Here is a 24,023-nt window from a genome sequence, read left to right as displayed (position 1 = left end):
GGTGTAGTGGGTTAAAGCATACTAGTTATGGCAGCTACTGGAAGGTAGTTGTGCTTTCTGGGTTCGAGTCCCACTGGTGGGTGTTGTCCAAAGATTATATATATATATATATATATATATATATATATATATATATATATGTCGTACCTAGTAGCCAGAACGCACTTCTCGGCCTACTATGAAAGGCCCAATTTGCCTAATAAGCCAAGTTTTCCTGAATTAATATATTTTCTCTATTTTTTTTCTTATGAAATGATAAATCTACCCATTTCATTATGTATGAGGTCAATTTTTTTTTATTGAAGTTAAAATTAACGTAGATATATGACCGAACCTAACCAACCCTACCTAACCTAACCTAACCTATCTTTATAGGTTAGGTTGGGTTAGGTAGCAGAAAAAGTTAGGTTAGGTTAGGTTAGGTAGGTTAGGTAGTCGAAAAAACATTAATTCATGAAACCTTAGCTTATTATGCAAATCGGGCCTTGCATAGTAGGTCAAGAAGTGAGTTCTGGCTATTAGGTACGACATATATATATATATATATATATATATATATATATATATATATATATATATATACATATATATATATATGTCGTACCTAGTAGCCAGAACGCACTTGTCAGCCTACTATGCAAGGCCCGATTTGCCTAATAAGCCAATTTTTCACGAATTAATTGTTTTTCGACAACCTAACCTACCTAACCTAACCTAACCTAACTTTTTCGGCTACCTAACCTAACCTAACCAATAGAGATAGGTTAGGTTAGGTTAGGTAGGGTTGGTTAGCTTCGGTAAAGGAAGGCGTTCATATCTGAAAAGTCCAAAGGGAGTGATAAAGGCAGATATTTCTTTGGCTCGCTCTGTTAGACACACTTGGTAATATCCCTTAAGCAAGTCCACTTGGGACAAGTACTGGGCATTACCAATGGCGTCAAGAATGTCATCTATCCTTGGCAAGGGGTATGCATCCTTGACAGTCACATTATTTAATTTACGGTAATCCGTACACAGTCTCACCTTACCTTGGGGTTTTGGCACCAAGATACAGGGTGAGACCAGGGGGACTCACAAGGTGTAGCCAGTCCATGATCCAAGAGGTACTGCACCTCAGCACGCATGACTTCCTTCTTGCTAGGGCTGATTCGGTAGAAGGGTTGACGAATCGGCCGGGTGTCAGGGAGCAGTTGGATGTCGTGCTGGGTAACATTACACTCTTGTGGATCATCTCGGAACAACTCCTGATGTTCTTTGAAGATCTTGATGAGAGGTGCACTATGATTGTCCTGAAAATAATTGTGAAGATCAGTTAGGATTTCCGAATTGGAAAGCGTTGACCTTGTCAGTGCTTTCGGGAGGAGAAGCAGGGAAGGTCTCACTGTGGATGTATGGCTCTTTAAAGGAAGAATAGGTCATCATGACAGTGGGAGGAGTACCGTTATATAGCTTCAGGAGGTTGACGTGGCACAACTGGGTCTTCCGCCGCCTATCTGGAGTCTCTAGAACGTAGTTGTGGTTGTTTCTGCACTCCTTGATGCGGTAGGGTCCTGAAAACCTGTTTTGCAAAGGAGAACCTGGGATAGGGAAATAAGCAAGTACGAAGTCTCCCGGTTTAAATTTCCTTACTTTGCTGGTCTGGTCGTAATGAGTCTTCATCCTCTCCTGTGCTTTCAATAGATTATCCTTAGCAAAGTTATGCACCCTCTCTAGAATGTGTTGTAGGTTTTGAAGAAACTGGGGCACATTCTGATGCTCACTGAAGGTGGCATCACGTAGAGAGTCTTTGAAAGCTTTGAGAGGAGTACGGCACTTACGTCCGTAGAGCATCTCATAAGGAGATACTCCTAGAGACTCATTGGGAAGACTTCTAAAGATACACATTATCATGTCAATTTGCTTATCCCAATCCTTAGAGGTTTCATTACAAAACTTCTTCAGGATTGCTTTAATAGTCTGATGAATACGCTCAAGAGAACCCTGTGAAGCAGGATGATTGGGGCTGGACAATACCTGTTTGATGTTGAACTCTTCCAGTGTCCTCTTGAAGAGATCACTGGTGAAGTTGGTGCCACAGTCGCTCTGAACCTCCCTTGGAAATCCTTACTGGGTGAAGATCTTCAATAAATGTTTCACAACCGTAGCAGCCGTAATGTTCTTTACTGGAACTGTTATGGGGAATCTGGTGGTAGGACACAGGATGGTTAGTATACAGGCGTTACCTGAACTGGTCCGAGGTAAAGGACCAACACAGTCTATAATAAATCTGTGGAAAGGTTCCGCAGGCACCTGTATGAGAGTCAGTGGTGTTCTGCGGATAGAGATGTTCGGTTTACCTGCCATCTGACATGTATGACACTGTTTGACGTACTGTTTGACGCTATTTACCATACCTGGCCAGTAGTAGTCTTGACGGATTCCATGGTAGGTCTTGTTAAATCCGTAGTGAGAGAGTGCTCCGTGGGCCAGGTGTAGAATAGTGGGCCGCAGGCTGGCAGGAATCACTAGTTGTTCGACGTTGGCCCAATCGTCCTCCTCCTTCAGTTTACTGGGTCTATATCTGCGGTAGAGCAACTCGTTCTCTAGGAAGAACCCGGGAATACTGTCAGGTTGAGTCTCAGCCTGGAAAAATAATGGTGTCAAGGCAAGATCTTCCCTCTGTAACTTACGGAACTCCAACTTGGTCAGATTCGGGGGTAGTTTGTGAGGGTCTTGAGGGACAGCGGTAGCAGTAGAGTCAGCTGGCTGTGGTCGTGCAGCTTGTGCACGGGTGGTTACTAAAACCGGAGGAGAAACTTCATCACTCTCTTGAACCTTTGCTGGAACATACTCAAAGATGGGATTATCCATTACAGAGGTACATACCTGGGGTTTGTCCATGACGATCAGGTTGGTCGGTTGCAGGTCTTCTGCCAAGTCGTTGCCCAGGAGAAGTTGCACTCCAGGCATGGGAAAAGGCTTTTTCCTGATGGCGACTTGGACTTCTCCGGTCACGAAGGGACAATTCAGGTGGACTCTGGCGAGAGGATAAGGAGTGGTAGCAGTGAGGTCAGTGATGAAGACAGTTTCTCCGGTGTAGGCGATATTGGGCACAGATGATTTCAAAATAATTGATTGAAGAGCCGCTGTGTCCCTCAAGATCTTCAGTTTGAAGCATCCCTCCGGATTTGAACCGTTGGCAGAGACAGTTCCAGTATACAGGTGTTTACTGACAAGAGAAAAATTTCATTAACATGAACACCAACATTCATCACAGGCTTACCGGACTTAGGAGTCTGTTTGGGTTTAGGTGATTCGGTATTTCCTTTGTATTGAGACTTACCACATTTATCTATGGTATGTCCATAGAGTCTACAATACTTACAGTACAATTGCGAGCCAGCTTGATCGGTACTCACTTTCTCGTAACTGTACCACGACTTCTTACTGGAAGATGGTTCTGGTGTCAGCCGGTGGATGAGGCTGTAAGTGTCAGCCGACTTAGCACACTTTAGGTAGTCGGTTTCTTCTTTATCTGCTAAATATAGACGGACAGGAGGCGGCACACGCCTCAAGAATTCTTTAACTAGCATGAGGTTGACGAGTTCTGCAAAGGTAGAGACATGTGCTGCTTCCAGTCATTTCATAAAATATCTCCTTTTGGTATTAGCAAATTCGAGAAAGGTAGTGGTACTTGCCTTTAGGTGGTCACGGAATTTCCTTCGATAACTTTCGGTGGAGAGAAGGTAGGCGTCCAACACTGCTTGTTTCAGAGTCTGGTAGTCATTCTCAGACGCCAAAGTACTGAGGGTAACTGCAGCTCTACCTGTGAGATGTACTCTGAGAAGGGTTGCCCATTGGTCGGCAGGCCAACTAAGTTGATTAGCAAGGGTTTCAAAGGTGGTAAAAAACACATCAACTTCTGTCTCTACGAATGGTGGCATTAACTTACTTGCATGTGATATATTGAAACTGACGGAAAGATTGGCAGTAGCTTGCTGGCGTTGAGCGAGGTGTGTAGTTTCCAACGCGAATTCTCGTTGACGACATTCTATAGCCAGAGCTGCTTGTGGTTTGTCATGGTCGCGTTGCATCTCCAATTCGTGTTGTTTTGTTTCAAGCTGTATTCGTTCCCGCTCACGGAGTATTGCAATCTCACGTTCCTTGAGGGCGATTTCACGTTCTTTTTCTTCCTTTCGTATGGCAGCTGCTTCCCTTTGTTGCTCGAGGGCTTCTCTTTGCATGGCAGCTGCTTCCCTTTGCTGTTCGCGTTCGATCTTGGCCAGCTCTAGTTTGAGTTTCATCGTTGCCAAATCAGTTTTATCTGCAATAAAGTAAGTTTCGTGAGTTTCAGAGTCTATCTTACCTTCCTCTAAGAGATGATCCAGTAACCGGTTATGTATTTCATTTTTGTTGGCTTGGTAGGGAACTTGTAGTTGATACTCATGTGCAAGAGTTTGTAATTCAGTCCTCTTGGCACGACTTAAAGTCCCTATTTCACCTGCTGGATCTGTACGGAAAGCTTGGAGACGAAACATGGTGAAATTAGCAAATAAATGCACAACGAATATACTGTTGTGATATAGTGAATGTCAGAAACAGGACAACGTGGCAACTGGTACCTATCCTGTGGAATCGTTAACAATTAATGTTAATTTCAAGATGGTAAATGATTAATAAATCAAGGTCGCAGGAAATCTTGTACCCGGTACTCAATGTAAGAGGATAAGGGCAAGAAAATGCTACTAAACAAGCGAAACTGAGTTTCTAAAACAAATGAAACAGCTAATTGCCTCAAAAGTGAATTAGGTAGTCCAAGAATGTAGGCATACCTTGCCGAGTCTCTATAGGACATAAGCAAGTTTTTCCCACTGAAATTAATGATACTTACAGAATTAGCGAACTTTTGTGCTCTGAAAAAGAAGGCTAATTCCCTACCAATGTAAATATCATCATCTCTGACCGACGTGTAGGGGTGCGAGGTGTCAACTGGTGACGAGAACTGCTGCTGAGGTCCCAATTCAGCAACTAAAGTTTGTGCGAGAGGAACTATGGCCCTCTTTATCCTCCTACTGTCAGATTGCAGAAGATTAGGTGCACTTGACCCGGGGACAGACCACAGTACCAGGGTACCAATATGATGATCTGCCGAAAATATGAGAAATATCCTAGGGACAAAAGATGATAAACACGAGTAATAACACGGAGGGAGAGATGACCAATTAAGAGAATGACTGAGGGCTACAGTCACCACGTAATCCAAAGTTGTCTCACCTTCACCATATGCTTCACCCATAGGGAGCCGGTCGGCCGAGCGGACAGCACGCGGGACTTGTGATCCTGTGGTCCTGGGTTCGATCCCAGGCGCCGGCGAGAAACAACGGGCAGAGTTTCTTTCACCCTATGCCCCTGTTACCTAGCAGTAAAATAGGTACCTGGGTGTTAGTCAGCTGTCACGGGCTGCTTCCTGGGGGTGGAGGCCTGGTCGAGGACCGGGCCGCGGGGACACTAAAAGCCCCGAAATCATCTCAAGATAACCTCAAGATAACCTCAAGATGCTACTCTCGAAATGCACAATACACACAGCACCATATGAAAATAAAATTGAATATTGAAAATAGTAAAAAGCTACTTTACCAAAGCCAAATACGCTTACCACAAATTTACAATTTGGCACCAGTACCTGAGTGAAGCTCCGTGGACAGGCCCCCATGTAATGTGACGGTAAAGCGTTGGTGTTCGGCTGTTTCAAAAGCTGGGGGCAGGGCCTCGTCACATAACAAAAAAAAAAGAGAAGTTTGTCCTTTCGTCTGTGGTAAGGTAATGGGAAGACACACAAAACACAAATATATAAACAATGACATTTTAATTACTCTAGAAAACAAGACATGAATAAAGACAACCTCATAAAATTCAACACTGGTCAACAAACAAAGCAAGATGAATAATAACTGGCAATGAAAAGTTACTCTAAGACCAGAATGAACGTTATAGTGATAGCAATATAAATTAAATAAGTGAGGTGCTGGAATACTGGCTTCAAGCTGCCACCTCCCTTAGTACACGAAAGCCAAGGCTTAGTCTACTAGGGAGAGATGTCAACTCCAAGGAGCACAGAGATATTCTGACGAGTATGGCGTGCTGCTGCCCAGAAATCGACTCTTGGTGGTGGCGTGAGTGCAGGTGCGGCGAGACACCAGCCAATCAGCAACAGGCAGGCAGAGTATGAGCAGTTTGCTGGTTACGGCGGCTGTAGCCGGGTGTCGGGGTGTGCATGGTACGATTTGCTTCCTGGGCAAAACGTTTGGCGATACTGGTGGACGTATCTTCTATATAGTATCTTGTACTTGAACGACGTAATGATGTAGGGAAGAGCAGGCTCAATCTCTCTTGAAAGAGATTATCATCACAATATATATATATATATATATATATATATATATATATATATATATATATATATATATATATATATATATATATATATATATATATATATAAGCCTATACTTGCATAAACCACAAGTGAAGATAAACAATCTTTGGACAACACCCACCAGTGGGACTCGAACCCAGAAAGCACAACTACCTTCCAGTAGCTGGCATAACTAGTATGCTTTAACCCACTACGCCATCAGACCTTACAAAAGAAGTAGATAGTTCGAGATATATATATCTCAAACATCTCTACCTCCCGAAGGCACCAGATGAGTGAGGGGTCAGTCTGCAATTTTCGTCAAGCCACTGTCAATGTGAGAGAACTCGTGTCCAGCTTATAAGCCTATACTTGCATAAACCACAAGTGAAGATAAACAATCTTTGGACAACACCCACCAGTGGGACTCGAACCCAGAAAGCACAACTACCTTCCAGTAGCTGGCATAACTAGTATGCTTTAACCCACTACGCCATCAGACCTTACAAAAGAAGTAGATAGTTCGAGATATATATATCTCAAACATCTCTACCTCCCGAAGGCACCAGATGAGTGAGGGGTCAGTCTGCAATTTTCGTCAAGCCACTGTCAATGTGAGAGAACTCGTGTCCAGCTTATAAGCCTATACTTGCATAAACCACAAGTGAAGATAAACAATCTTTGGACAACACCCACCAGTGGGACTCGAACCCAGAAAGCACAACTACCTTCCAGTAGCTGGCATAACTAGTATGCTTTAACCCACTACGCCATCAGACCTTACAAGTTTATGCAAGTATAGGCTTATAAGCTGGACACGAGTTCTCTCACATTGACAGTGGCTTGACGAAAATTGCAGACTGACCCCTCACTCATCTGGTGCCTTCGGGAGGTAGAGATGTTTGAGATATATATATCTCGAACTATCTACTTCTTTTGTAAGGTCTGATGGCGTAGTGGGTTAAAGCATACTAGTTATGCCAGCTACTGGAAGGTAGTTGTGCTTTCTGGGTTCGAGTCCCACTGGTGGGTGTTGTCCAAAGATTGTTTATCTTCACTTGTGGTTTATGCAAGTATAGGCTTATAAGCTGGACACGAGTTCTCTCACATTGACAGTGGCTTGACGAAAATTGCAGACTGACCCCTCACTCATCTGGTGCCTTCGGGAGGTAGAGATGTTTGAGATATATATATCTCGAACTATCTACTTCTTTTGTAAGGTCTGATGGCGTAGTGGGTTAAAGCATACTAGTTATGCCAGCTACTGGAAGGTAGTTGTGCTTTCTGGGTTCGAGTCCCACTGGTGGGTGTTGTCCAAAGATTGTTTATCTTCACTTGTGGTTTATGCAAGTATAGGCTTATAAGCTGGACACGAGTTCTCTCACATTGACAGTGGCTTGACGAAAATTGCAGACTGACCCCTCACTCATCTGGTGCCTTCGGGAGGTAGAGATGTTTGAGATATATATATCTCGAACTATCTACTTCTTTTGTAAGGTCTGATGGCGTAGTGGGTTAAAGCATACTAGTTATGCCAGCTACTGGAAGGTAGTTGTGCTTTCTGGGTTCGAGTCCCACTGGTGGGTGTTGTCCAAAGATTGTATATATATATATATATATATATATGCGAACAAGCCTGAATGGTCCCCAGGACTATATGCGAATGAAAACTCACACCCCAGAAGTGACTCGAACCCATACTCCCAGAAGCATACTCCCTTGATGGTCAAGTGGATTAAGGCGCCCTGTAGTTACCAGTTGCGTTGCTTCTGGGAGTATGGGTTCGAGTCATTTCTGGGGGGTGAGTTTTCATTCATATATATATATATATAACTGAAAACTCACACCCCAGAAGTGACTCGAACCCATACTCCCAGGAGCCACGCAACTGGTATGTACAAGACGCCTTAATCCACTTGACCATCACGACCGGACATAATGAGGTGATAGCCGAGGCTATTTGAACCACCCCACCGCCGGCACTCGGATAGTAATCTTGGGCATAGCATAGCATAGTAATCTTGGGCATAGCATCACCTCATTATGTCCGGTCGTGATGGTCAAGTGGATTAAGGCGTCTTGTACATACCAGTTGCGTGGCTCCTGGGAGTATGGGTTCGAGTCACTTCTGGGGTGTGAGTTTTCAGTTGCATATTGTCCTGGGGACCATTCAGGCTTGTTCGCATATATATATATATATATATATATATATATATATATATATATATATATATATATATATATATATATATATATATATATATATATATGGGTATACATAATTAAGTGTGTATATAAAAGTATCAGTACAGTACAATATAACTAACATGTTAATATTTACTTACAGAAAATAACAAAATGTTGAGAAGTCTGTCTCGGGCCTTTTCTGTTCATCAGAAGCAACACATCCAAGCCACACAAGGTAATGTCTCATCACTAGGGTGCATGTGACACCTATATGTATTATCATGTATTATTGTAGTGCGTTCAAAGTTTCTAATAGTCTGCATATTATTCCCCAGTACCAGATATGATGTCTGTATATTAATCATTTTGATCTAGTCCCACACTTGTTAGTGTACTTGTAAACACAAAGTTATGGGTATATTAGGGCATACCAAACATGATGTGAAACATATTCAACATGTGAAACATCTGGCAAGTCGATATCAAATATAATTCAATACAGAGACGTCATGAGATGTTATATAAGAACAATAGGAACATTTAAATTTCTACCAAATTATTCATTAAAGTTGATAAGATTATGTAAGTCTATGCAGGCGATGAGTCACAATAACGTGGCTGAAGTATGTTGACCAGACCACACACTAGAAAGTGAAGGGACGACGACGTTTCGGTCCGTCCTGGACCATTCTCAAGTCGATTGTGATTGAAGGAGGAGAAGGCAATAAATAGGCAAAAGAGAGGTGAGGAGAAGAAAATCTTAGAGGAAGAGAAGGCAAGGCAAAGGTAGAAAAGGAAAGGTGTAGTAAAGGGGATAGTAAGAATGAGAAAACAAGAACACAAGAACAAAGATAACTGCAGAAGGTCAATTGGCCCATACGAGGCCAATGGGCCTTCATTGGAAATGAAAATGACACCCTTCTGAACCTCAGAAGGGTGTCATTTTCATTTAATTTAGGACTGATGTAGGATGGAGAACACCTCAGAAAGTAAGTCAACTTAGGGAAAGATAGGCATCATGTGAGGAGAAAGAGAGCATCATGTCAATCCTGTTCCCCATTCTCTTTAGGTCAGTGATTTTTGCATGCAGGACCTTCCTATTGCTTGCGGGCCAACGGGGGCACCCAGGAGGGTGCAGTCAGGTGGCTCAACAACGAGAATGTCTCGAAGAACAGTTTTTATTTGGCCAGTGATGTCTGTGTTTGGGGAGACTATTTCACATTTGGATGCATGATGCCCAAGGCTGCTCTTTGCTTCTGGATTTTCCTTATATCCTCCAAAATGGTATCCAGGGTTCCAGCGAGAGTACCATTATTCAGGTACCAGTTGTTTACCTCGTTTGTCAGACTATCAGTGACCCTCTTTGATAGCTAAGAAGAAAAGGAAGGGGGCATATGTATCCCCTTGTTCGACACCTTCATAGGAGTCTATTTCATGCTCGCCAAAAAGTCTATTTCATGCTCGCCAAAAAGTCTATTTCATGCTCGCCAAAAAGTCTATTTCATGCTCGCCAAAAAGTCTATTTCATGCTCGCTTTGAGTCCCCACTGTAGCACGATTGAATGAATGTGTTGGGGGGGGGGGAAGGAAATGGTTGAGTACAACTCTGAGGACAATGTCTTTTCTCACTTGATTAAAGATACTTTTAAAGTCATGCTTTACTAAGGCCTTCTGATCCGAGAGATCAGCAATGTAAGCATGTGCTGCATATGCAGTAGCTTCACAGCCCCAACAGGGATTCATAACCCGAGCTGATTAGATTTCAGTAAGGTGGCTGCTTCCTGGCTGATTGATCTCGCTGCAGTCTTAGCTACGAGGCGTCGGAGGGTGTTGTCTATGGCAATAGGCCAGATTCCCCCATCCTTCTTCTTTATAGCACAGAATGCTGCTCTATAAAAGAGAAGCCTGATGTCCTCAGGAACGCCGCCAGCTAAACACATGTTGAAGAATCTGTCAAGTTCCACTAGAAGGTCCTTTGCGGCATCGCCAAGCCCCAGGTTCAGCATTTGTTTGTTGTGCTGGAGTATTAGATCTGTGAAGCACCCCAAAAACCTGTTGGAAAAGGCATGGCTGCTTTGTACACCTTAGATTCTTGAACAGTAAAGAGTTCCATGCCACTACTATTTTTTGAGGATCCCTGCTACACTCTGGAGGTCTTTGTGGGTGTTTGTCTTGTAGAGCCTGTGCTGTCGTGGCGTTCCTGGAGCAGGTTTTTCAATGTCACTGCCCCTGGGCAGGTACCGAGAACCTAGACAACGACCTGAATTGACATAATGATGGCAGCCAGTTCCGTCAAAATTGAGACGAAACCGTCTGTCATATAATTGATAGTTTCCTCTTGAATGTTCCCCATCTAGGCTGGAAGGGAACTGTGTGACGGGTGTAACATGCGCCATGCCTAGATGTCCCTACGCCTGGCTGCCCACTGTGTGCACCCGCTCCTTCCCTCCCAAATGACGTGCAACAAGGCAATCATTGCCATCCCGAAGAGCTGGGCATGGCCTGGGTAGGTAGGCTGTAATGATGGGCCGCTGGGTCAGGCGTAGGGAGTACGGTGAGGGGACGATGGAGGATGGGCAGTGCTTGGAGCAGGGGTAATGGACGTGGCGCACGAGAGAGGCCGCTGTCATATATTTCAACACACGAGAAATCACTAATATATATATATATATATATATATATATATATATATATATATATATATATATATATATATATATATATACATATATATATATATATCTATATATATATATATATATATATATATATATACATATATATATATATATATATATATATATATATATATATATATATATATATATATATATATATATATATATAGGGTATTAATTTCATCAACACAAGACAGAACAAGAGTATTAATAGGGTATTAATATTGTTAATAGAACAATAATCTCTCCAGACACAAAACAGAACGCTTTAAAAGAGACTAACGTCGTCTATGCCTTCAAATGCCCTCTTGGGGACTGTAAGCTCCAAAAAACCCAGTATATAGGCAAGACAACAACATCTCTTTCTAGGCGTTTAACGATGCATAAGCAACAGGGCTCCATTAAGGAACATATAATCTCTTCCCACAACCAAACCATCGCCAGAGAAATCCTAGTAAACAACACAGAAATCATCGATAGATACAGCGATAGCAGGCGGCTTGACGTTTGCGAGGCACTACACATCAAGAAGTCAACACCAGCAATCAACAGCCAATTATTGCACAACTATATTCTACCCACCTCAAGACTCCGTTCCAATATAGAAGCATCAAGAAATATGGACCAATAGGCTTTCTACAAACACTTCTATTCAATATCCATTGTTTCGTGTTCTGTCTTGTGTTGATGAAATTAATACCCTATTAATACTCTTGTTCTGTCTTGTGTTGATGAAATTAATACCCTATTAATACCATATATATATATATATATATATATATATATATATATATATATATATATATATATATATATATATATATATATATATATTATATATATATATATGTCGTACCTAGTAGCCAGAACGCACTTCTCAGCCTACTATGCAAGGCCCGATTTGCCTAATAAGCCAAGTTTTCATGAATTAATTGTTTTTCGACTACCTAACCTACCTAACCTAACCTAACCTACCTTTTTCGGCTACCTAACCGAACCTAACCTATAGAGATAGGTTAGGTTAGGTTAGGTAGGGTTGGTTAGGTTCGGTCATATATCTACGTTAATTTTAACTCCAATTAAAAAAAATGACCTCATACATAATGAAATGGGTAGCTTTATCATTTCATAAGAAAAAAATTAGAGAAAATATATTAATTCAGGAAAACTTGGCTTATTAGGCAAATCGGGCCTTGCATAGTAGGCTGAAAAGTGCGTTCTGGCTACTAGGTACGACATATATATATATATACATATATATATATATATATATATATATATATATATATATATATATATATATATATATATATACATATATATACATATATATATATATATATATATATATATATATATATATATATATATATATATATATATATATATATAACTAAGAACTCTGCATGAACACGCAAGCCACATATATTACTAAGAACTCTTTGACCCAGCCAGGATTCGAACCCATGCCGTCCAGGATCACCCCTAAACGTACACAGTACCGTGACCACCGCACCAATGATCGTCTATAAGGATTGGTCAGTCTTGGCGCTTATTAACTAAGCTCCCTGACTGACCAACCCCCGACGACACTCATGGATCCATTTGGGTACAGTGTTTCATCAAATTCTGGAGCATGCACGGGCCGCACTGAGTCTAACATGTGTGAAAAAGTTGCATGAACGATCATTGGTGCGGTGGTCACGGTACTGTGTACGTTTAGGGGTGATCCTGGACGGCATGGGTTCGAATCCTGGCCGGGTCAAAGAGTTCTTAGTGATATATGGCTTGCGTGTTCATGCAGCTTTAAAGGAATCAAGGAACACGAATACTGCAGGTATGTTGACAACATTTTTACACAGGTACCTGATGTCAGAAATCTGCAGGAGCTGAAGGAGACATTTGAGCGGAATTCTGTGTTGCGTTTCACTTACGAGATGGAGAAGGATGGGAAGCTGCCCTTTCTAGATGTAACAGTCATGGAAAGGAGCGGAGGTTTCCACACTGCAGTCTACACTAAGGAAACAAACATAGGAATGTGCCTCAATGCCAACAGTGACTGCCCAGACAGGTACAAGAGGAGTGTCGTTAACGCTTATGTCGACCGTGCTCTCAGCCACAGCTCAGGATGGAAGCAAGTCGATGAAGAACTCTGTAGGGTAAGGCAGGTTCTAGTGAACAACGGCTTCTCCAATGGTTTCGTTGAAGATATCATAAGAAGGAAGGTGAAATGCCATGCAACTTCTGAAGAGACAACTAACACAACACCTGTACCCCCTACTAGAATATTTTACAAGAACTTCTTTTCCACAGCTCATAAAACGGAGGAAAGAGTCCTGAAAGATATTGTTAATAGAAACGTTATCCCTACAGACAAAAATCAGAAGATACAATGGACAATTTACTATTAAACCCAAAAAACGGCCAGCCTACTCACGAGAAACTCTCCAGACACAAAGCAGAACACTTTAAAAGAGACCAACGTCGTCTATGCCTTCAAATGCCCTCTTGGGAATTGTAAGCCTCAAAAAACTCAGTATATAGGCAAGACAACAACATCTCTTTCCAGGCGATTAACGATGCATAAGCAACAAGGCTCCATTAAGGAACATATAGTCTCTTCATACAACCAAACCATCACCAGAGAAATCTTAGCAAAGAAGATAGAAATCATCGATAGATACAGCGATAGCAGGCGGCTTGACGTCTGCGAGGCACTACACATCAAGAAGCCAACACCAGCAATCAACAGCCAATTAATGCACAACTATATTCAACCTACTTCAAAACTCCGCTCCAATATAGAAGCATCAAGATATATGGGCCAATAAAAATAGCCCTTCTGCAGTTACCTACATTTAATACCCATTGTTTCGTGTCCTGTCTTGTGTTAAAAGTTTATTTTCACCTCATCCAAAACTATTGTAACATGTCATCTCACCCAAATGTAGGTATAAAAACTCGAAGATGTTTAAGCTCTATTCAGTTAAAGTTGTGTATGTGTGTGTAAACTAAAGTCTTTGAAAATGTAATAAGTTTTACGAAACGCACTCAAGTGTCGCGTCAGACTAGAAATAAAAATGAATTTTGGAGAATTGATCTTTGAATTACCATCAACAGTGAAAAGAAACGTAGGAAAGATCGAGAAAATTCGTGTTAGAATTATTAATCTTACTTTTTCGGTCATATTTAATAATATATATATATATATATATATATATATATATATATATATATATATATATATATATATATATATATATATATATATATATATATATATATATATGTATATATATATATATATATATATATATATATATATATATATATATATATATATATATATATATATATATGTCGTACCTAGTAGCCAGAACGCACTTCTCAGCCTACTATTCAAGGCCCGATTTGCCTAATAAGCCAAGTTTTCATGAATTAATTGTTTTTCGACTACCTAACCTACCTAACCTAACCTAACCTAACTTTTTCTGCCACCTAACCTAACCTAACCTATAAAGATAGGTTAGGTAGGGTTGGTTAGGTTCGGTCATATGTCTACGTTAATTTTAACTCCAATAAAAAAAAATTGACCTCATACATAATGAAATGGGCAGCTTTATCATTTCATAAGAAAAAAAATAGAAAAAATATATTAATTCAGGAAAACTTGGCTTATTAGGCAAATCGGGCCTTGCATAGTAGGCTGAGAAGTGCGTTCTGGCTACTAGGTACGACATATATATATATATATATATATATATATATATATATATATATATATATATATATATATATATATATATATATGTATATATATATATATGTATATATATATATATGTCGTACCTAGTAGCCAGAACGCACTTCTCAGCCTACTATGCAAGGCCCGATTTGCCTAATAAGCCAAGTTTTCATGAATTAATTGTTTTTCGACTACCTAACCTACCTAACCTAACCTAACCTAACTTTTTTGGCTACCTAACCAAACCTAACCTATAAAGATAGGTTAGGTTAGGTTAGGTAGGGTTGGTTAGGTTTGGTCATATATCTACGTTAATTTTAACTCCAATAAAAAAAGTTGACCTCATACATAATGAAATGGGTAGCTTTATCATTTCATAAGAAAAAAATTAGAAAAAATATATTAATTCAGGAAAACTTGGCTTATTAGGCAAATCGGGCCTTGAATAGTAGGCCAAAAAGTGAGTTCTGGCTACTAGGTACGACATATATATATATATATATATATATATATATATATATATATATGTATATATATATATATATATATATATATATATATATATATATATATATATATATATATATATATATATATATATATATATATATGTATATATATATAACTGAAAACTCACACCCCAGCAGTGACTCGAACCCATACTGCCAGGAGCAACGCAACTGGTATGTAAAGGGACACCTTAATCCGCTTGACCATCACGACCGGACAAAAGGAAGTGATAGCCGAAGCTATTTGAACCACTTCCCCGCCGGCACTCGGATGGTAATCTTGGGCATAGCATTTTATCAAATCACCTCATTCTTTGGGGCACACGTGAGGAACACAAATGCAAACAAGCCTGAATGGTCCCCAGGACTATATACAACTGAAAACTCACACCCCAGAAGTGACTCGAACCCATACTGCCAGGAGCAACGCAACTGGTGTGTACAGGGACGCCTTAATCCGCTTGAACATCACGACCAGACAAAAGGAAGTGATAGCCGAAGATATAGCTTCGGCTATCACTTCCTATATATATATCCTATATATCACGGCTATATATATATATATAACGTTATATATATATATATATATATATATATATATATATATATATATATATATATATATATATATATATATAATGCTGAGAAGTGCGTTATATATATATATATATGTCGTACCTAGTAGCCAGAACGCACTTCTCAGCCTACTATGCAAGGCCTGATTTGCCTAATAAGCCAAGTTTTCATGAATTAATTGTTTTTCGACTACATAACCTACCTAACCTAACCTAACCTAACTTTTTCGGCTACCTAACCTAACCTAACCTATAAAGATAGGTTAGGTTAGGTTAGGTAGGGTTGGTTAGGTTCGGTCATATATCTACGTTAATTTTAACTCCAATAAAAAAAAATTGACCTCATACATATTGAAATGGGTAGCTTTATCGTTTCATAAGAAAAAAATTAGAGAAAATATATTAATTCAGGAAAACTTGGCTTATTAGGCAAATCGGGCCTAGCATAGTAGGCTGAGAAGTGCGTTCTGGCTACTAGGTACGACATATATATATATATATATATATATATATATATATATATATATATATATATATATATATATACTAGCTGTACCCAGCCACAGCAACCTTCCCTCTTCTCCTTCTCCCAGTCCTCCCCACCATTCCCCCTCTCCCCCATCCCCTCATTCTCCCAACCATTCCTCACTCCCTCGTCACCTCGTCCTCCCAACCGACCATTCATCACTCCTTCGTCCCTTTTTTCTCCTCATCATTGCCCACCCCATCATCCCCTCGTTCTGCTAACCATTCCCTATTCCACCATCCCCTCGTCCTTCCCAGTATTTCACACTCCCTCGTCCACCCTACCTTCCCCTCCCCCCCTCCCCCCATCCCCCTGGTCCTCCCCACCATCTCCCACTCCTGTTCCCTCGTCCATCTCACATTTCCTCACTCCCTTGTCTGATGATGAAATTATCTGATGTTCCCATCGGAAAATTGGGAACATCAAATGATCTGGGGTTAGATTTACGAAGAAGTTACGCAAACACTTACGAACCTGAACATCTTTTCTCAATCTTTGGCGGCTTTGTTGTTGTTGATTTAGGGGCGACGACGATCGTGGGATCGGATGCGCCCCGGCGTACACGTTAAGGGTGAATCGCGAAGCCTGGAAAGGTGAAACGTCAAGCCAAATCGCAAAACGAGTGACGCCAATCACTAGAAACTAATATGCCATACGGCAAAGAAACGTACAGTCAGGCAGATGATTTGGGAGCCCCAGGAGTTCCTCAGAGTGACAAGCACCGGCCCCACTCCACACAGAGAACACCAGGTAGCAAAACCATAACTCTGCCCCCCAACTAAAACGCAAAAAGTCATCCAGCGTCCCCCGGCAGAGCAGAAGCCAGCCGCCCACCACGACTGAGGGCACACCAGGAGCCCACCAAGACCCGCCAACCCCCGGCACCATTCGGCCAAGCCGGCCCCCGAACACCGTCACCCCGCCAGGAGAACTAGCCAGTACACGTCAAAAAAAAATCTATCAACTATCCTGTGACCCAAGGCGATATGTACGCCAGGCGTCGTACAATCGGACCACTGAAAAGGGATGCCAAACGGCAGTAGCAAAGCCAAAACGCGAAAACAAGACGTGATCAGGCGGCACCCAGGCGGAGGAGGTGTCCAGACGTCAGCTCAGCTTCAAGGTTGAACCAGGAGTCCGGCGGCTTTGTTTACAATTATTAAACAGTTAATGAGCTCCGAAGCACAAGGAGGCTGTTTATAACAATAACAACAGTTGATTCGCAAGTTTTCATGCTTATAAACTGTTTAATAAACGTAACCAAAGCCATCAAAGATTGAGGAACGATGTTCACGTTCGTAAGTACTTGTGTAACTGCTTCGTGAATCTGGCCCCAGCTGTTCCCATCACTGAAGTATAAGATACACAGTTCAAAAAACGAAATTAAAAATAATGAAAAAATAAAAAATAAACTATTCTCACAAAATGAACAGAATGGTAAACAAAACATCTGAATTCCAATGCAATATCACACAAAATAATTAAATCAATAGGAAAATGAATCGAAATTTATGAAAATTAAATTTATCAATGAATTCCGAAATATTGAAATGGAATCATTACATTTTTAGTACAGCGTGTGATGCTCTTCGTGCAACAGATGGCGCTGTTTTTCAAAAACGCATATTTTTACCTGTCACAAGGGTGGCATCTAAATATTATGTATATAAAAACACTCACGTATTCGAATGGAATGTTGTGTCAAAATTTCAAAGCAATCGGTGAAGAACTTTTGGAGATTACAGCAAGTGTTGCTCTTACGTCCAACAGATGGCGCTGTTTTTCAAAAAAGTTTGTATTTTTTCCTGTCACAGGTGAGGCATGTATGTAGTAGGCATATAAAAAGATGCGCCTATTCAAATACAACATTGTGTCAAAATTTCAAAGATACCAGTAAAAAGGTTTCAAAGATTTCTCTCACATGAAAACCACAGTTTAAGAAAAAAAATATGCTTTTTACCGTCACAGACGTGACATCTATATGTATGTATATAAATCCTGCTCGGATACAAATGAAACGTTGTGTGAAAATTTCAAAGCAATCGGTGAAGAACTTTCGGAGATTAGCGGTTATGCACAAACGAACATTTCCATTTTTATTTACATAGATAGCGTGAGTTGCTCTTACGTGCAACAGATGGTGTTGTTTCTTAAAAAATGAATGTTTTTACCTGTCTCAAGTGGTATTTACAGTTATACTTACGAAATGAACGGTATGGTGAGGAGCCGGTCGGCCGAGCGGACAGCACACAGGACTTGTGCTCCTGTGGTCCTGGGTTCGATCCCAGGCGCCAGCAAGAAACAATAGGCAGAGTTTCTTTCACCTTATGCCCCTGTTACCTACCAGTAAAATAGGTACCTGGGTGTTAGTCAGCTGTTACGGGCTGTTTCCTGGGGGTGGAGGCCTGGTCGAGGACCGAGCCGCGGGGACACTAAAAAGCCCCGAAATCATCTCAAGATAACCTCAAGATCTCAAGAAGATGGTTAGCAACACAGCTCAATTCCAACGCAATGTCACACAAAATAATTAAATCAAAATGAACATAAATCGTAATCTATGAAAATTCAATTTATCAATGCAATCGGAGGACAGAAGAGCCTCCAATAGCAACAGGTGGCCCCATTGTGCGATAAACACCATCAATACATTCGATGTAACAAACACAGTCACTGAGAAGGGTGTCGACAAAATACATGCAGACTTTGTTATGCAAGCCCCTTGGGAATATTCGCCAGCAGACTTTAAGATTATGGTTATTGAAGGAAAAAAGAACCAGACAAATCCTCATCTGCTACGTAACATTGCACAAATGCATATAGAAGCAAGCATGGCATCCGACAGCTTCACCTACTTCACAGATGGATCAGTAGACCAGCAGGGACAAGAAACCGGAGCTGCAGTTAAAGCAGGAAACTCTGTAAATAGTTGGAGGCTCTCAAATGGGTGTTCGACTTTACAAACAGAGATGCTAGCTATTCAAAAGGCTTTGGAACATGCTCTTGCTGAACACCAACAACATGTTATCATTCATACAGATTCGAGAACCGCCATTGAAACCTTGCAACAAGAACACATATGTGATAACATACATCTGATCACAAATGTCATATCATTAATGCAAACACTCAAACGACAAAGCCGACGGGTACTTATCAACTGGGTGCCAAATCATGTGGGAATAATAGGAAATCGGACGAAAATAATAGGACGAAGCTGCAAAACTTGCAACTAAGAGAAGAAATGTAGACATTTACATTCCACAGAGTCTATCACAGATTAAGAAAGTAATTAGAAACAGAGCAATGCAAAAGATGTACAGTGATCACAACACAGCAGTTGCAACATCAGGATCTGCGGGTTGGTACAAGAATTCAACCAACTACGAACCACTTAATTCGATGAAAGTGAGCAGTAGAGCAACAGAAGTACACTTATATCGCATCAGGCTTGGATACCCATATGCATGGATATAGGCTTACAGGTTCCGGAAGATGAGAGGAAATGTCAGCACTGTGAAGAAATGCCCGACAGACCACTGGAACATTATTTAATACAGTGCACAGTTACAAACCCATTAGGATTTCAACTTAGATTCAACAGAGCAGAAGAAGTTGTTAAACACAATTGGAAAAATCTTACTGAAGCGACCATACGTGTCATAAATACTCATACTCCGCCCAAGTAAAACAGAAACAGGCAACACTTAGTGGGCCAGCCAGAGGCTTAGGGCCCACACAGGAATATTCCTGCCAAAAAAAACAACTGGTTATGTGTATGGAAATGTCAAGACCCACAAGCCTGGAAACCCACTTGAGCCAATCATCAGCCAGATACCCACACCCACATACAGACTAGCTAAGCGACTCAACTGCTTGCTGACTCCTTTTGTACTTTGTGCTTTCAGACTGAAGTCATCAAATTAATTTTTTGACTTACTACAGGGAGCATAAGCCATGGAGGATAAGAGCCTCATGTTCGTTTTCAAACGAACATGACTTTTGGTTAACTCCTGTTCCAGCTGAACCCTGATGCAAGAGCACTAGACGCCCTAAACCAGAAAATAGTTAATGCAGAATATGCTTTCATTTTCATTGAGACATGCATAAAATAAAACCTCCTGTCAGTATACACCAATATATATATATATATATATATATATATATATATATATATATATATATATATATATATATATATATATATATATATATATATATATATATATATATATATATATATATAGTACACATATATATATATATGTGTATATGTGTATAGTACACACATATATATATACATATATATATATATATATATATATATATATATGTATATATATATATATATATATATATATATATATATATATATATATATATATATATATATATATATATATATATTTATATATATGACCCTGAAAGATGCTTTGGGTAGCAGAGGGCCTCTCTTGGTAGTGGACAATTCCCAGGTTGGCATGTAAACACACTAACATTCGCCTTTTGCAAAATGTTCCATTTGACGTGGGAAGGTTTTCTTTAAAAGCACTATTCCTACTCATGAAATGATTTGTCTATATGAAAATGTAATTTTCAAATTTTATTAGAATTGTAAATTTCTTGCATGATTTTCGTATGAAAGGTATTATGTAAGCAACATATGCAAAGTATTCAGATGACTGATATTTACAATTAATATTTAACACTATTGTTCTTATGTGTTGTGATAGATGTGACTCATGAGAACAACGTTACCCAGCATCTGATGCGGGAAATTGAAGTCCTCAATCAGAAGATTTTCCAGCAGAAAGCAGACGCCCAACAGAATGCAGAGCTGTTGCTTCTGAAGAAAGTAACTCTTCTGGAGAGAGAAGAGTCACTGAAGGAGGTGAGTGACCAGTTGGAGGAAAATATTGTGTTGCTTCAGAACCAGACACAGCTAATACGAGACCTTCAGGAGGACAAGAAACTTCTGCAGAATGAAATGGACATCTTGGAGCAAGAACTAGCAGAGTGCCAAGGGAACAAGACGGAAACTACCACGCAAAGGTTAGCTATAATATTACCTTAGATTGTACTGACACCGAGTTAACAGTGTTCTACGAACATCATCTTTGTATATTTAAGTGTGACGCACAGTGGCTCATGTTGAAAAAGGTCGTGTGATAACATTATGTAATATGGGATAGAACACCAGTTACCCGAGGGTGGGAACTACAATGCAGTGTTCATATATCATAGATGTAAGTGCCTAAGTTTTATTACCTTACCTTACTTCAGGAGAAACGTTCCAAGGGTGATACTGTCATGCCACATGCAGACCTGTTAAGGGTATGGTAAAGTAAATATCAGGAGATAATGTAAAGTCATTATGACTATACATCAATTGGAAGGGAAGAGGATAGGGATTTGGAATTGAACGAAGAAAGGAGTTGCAGACGATAAGTCACAATACTGTGGGTGAAGATATGATGACCAAACTAAACATCAGAAGATGGAGAAAGGACGACATTTCGGGCCATCCTGGACCATTATCAAGTCGTGTGTGAGGGAGAGAGTTGTTGTTGTTTTAGATTCAGCTACTCGGTACAAAAAGTTCCAAGCAGCATGGGGTATTGTGAGTCCGTCGTACTCACTTGGCACAGATGTGCCAAGAAAAGATTGATTGATTGATGATGATTGATGAAGATTAAGCCACTCAAGAGGTGGAACGGGCATGAATAGCCCGTAATGATTGATTGATGAAGATTAACTGTTAATCTTACTTCCAGGAAGAGAGGAAGGAACGAGCTAATAAAGAAATAGGAGTGAGGTGGGGAGCAGGTAAGAGAAGGTAATTGCTAGAAGAAGGGTAAGGTTAATGGCAAGAATGGAACGAATGGGATGAGTGTAATAATAGGATGAAGAATGAATGGTTTCATTCTTCATGAAACATTTTCACCAAACTGCTTCACCAATACAGTTTCACCAAAGTATTGTAGAGGAATGTAAGAATAAGAGGAAGGTAAGAAAAAGAAAAGGGGGTAAGACAAAGTGGAAGGCTTAGGTCAGGTCATGTTTGTTAGGAAGGTTAAAGCATTTATGTATGTATTGTGAAAGGGAAGAGTAAACAGCAACAAAGCCAGGATTAAGGGTCATGTTGGGCATTTTGTGTATCAAAGTCGATTGGACAAGACAGCTTCTGTGAAGAGTAGCGGTAGGAAAGATTATTTTAGAAGAAGACCAATCTATAGGATGGCTAAAGTCCTTAACATGACAGAAGTCCATAATATCACAAATATTTGTTTGTATCTGAAGACTTAGCACTTCTTTTTTGTGTTCATTACGTCTGTCATTTAGTGTACGGCCAGTTTCACCAAAGTATTGTAGAGGACAAGACGAACAGGAAATATAGCTGACACTATAGTTATAGCATTAGAAGCAGGAGGAGCAGTGTGAACCAGACTACTACGAAGAGTGTTGGTTAGTCGACAAGCGAACTTTACATCAAGAGGATGAAAGGCATTGGTGAGATTTTGGAGTTCAAATATGACGGGAAGGCAGGGCACAGAGGTATTAGTGTTGCAAACAGGTTGGGGATGGAAAAAAATATAGGTTTAACTTGAAAATAGGCAAAGTTTATAACATGTAAGGCGAGAGAGAGATTTGTAAATAAAATAAATTTCTGAATCAAGAAACTGAGCCACTGATGTGTAGACCGCAGAGAAAGAGAGAAACGAGAAAAAAATACTTAACAGATGGAGGATGTTAGCAAAAAGAAGTCAATGTACTCATTATCACTATGCCTGGGTTTCAGGTAAACACGCGATACTCGTCTCTCTGGCTAAGCTATGATGGCATTTTGCTCTATAGCCTTTCCTATCTTAACAACCTGCTCCTTCCACCAACTACAATGTTGAGCTGGACTCTAATTCCCTCCTTTCTTTTCTTCCTATTCATGTTCACAGCTCTGTGTCTGGCTTCACTTTCTCTGTTTACCGCAAACCGCAAAATAGTGGTACGTACATTCACTTCTCTTCCAATGTGCAAATTACTTGGGTAATGGGTGTGTAGTATCAGTGTAGGTGTAAAGCACAGGGGTGTGCAGTATCACTGAGATAAAGATGTGTAAATCACTGGGGTAAGGGAGTGAGTATTACTGTGGTCGTGATTTGTAAATCACAGGGGTAGGGGTGTGTAGTGTCACTGAGGTAAGAGTGTAAAATATTACTGGGATCGGGATGTGTAGTATCACTTGGGTATGGCTGTATAATATCATTGGGTTGGAGTATGTAGTATCACTTGAGTAGGGATGATTAAATCTCTGGGGTAGAGGGTTTGAAGTATCACTGGAGAAGGGATGTGTTGTCGTGATCGCTGAACCCCGGTTCAATACGAACACAACGATTATACAACTATAACTACTTGCCTC

The 24,023-nt window shown here is 40.3% G+C and overlaps 1 protein-coding gene across 1 annotated transcript in view; it reads left to right on the top strand.

Moving 5' to 3' along the window:
• Window positions 1-24,023, top strand: part of LOC123771801 (angiopoietin-1) — a 162,843-nt gene that overhangs the window by 55,020 nt on the left and 83,800 nt on the right. Inside the window, exons 2-3 of the mRNA XM_069313226.1 lie at window positions 8,741-8,815; window positions 21,343-21,661. Of these exons, the coding sequence (XP_069169327.1) occupies window positions 8,741-8,815; window positions 21,343-21,661 (394 nt within the window). The remainder of the gene's footprint in view (window positions 1-8,740; window positions 8,816-21,342; window positions 21,662-24,023) is intronic.

Source organism: Procambarus clarkii, chromosome 75 (assembly GCF_040958095.1).
Source record: "Procambarus clarkii isolate CNS0578487 chromosome 75, FALCON_Pclarkii_2.0, whole genome shotgun sequence".
Classification (NCBI taxonomy): domain Eukaryota; kingdom Metazoa; phylum Arthropoda; class Malacostraca; order Decapoda; family Cambaridae; genus Procambarus; species Procambarus clarkii.
The sequence above is the reverse complement of the archived record's forward strand: the minus strand, read 5'-3'. Positions and strand labels throughout refer to the sequence as shown.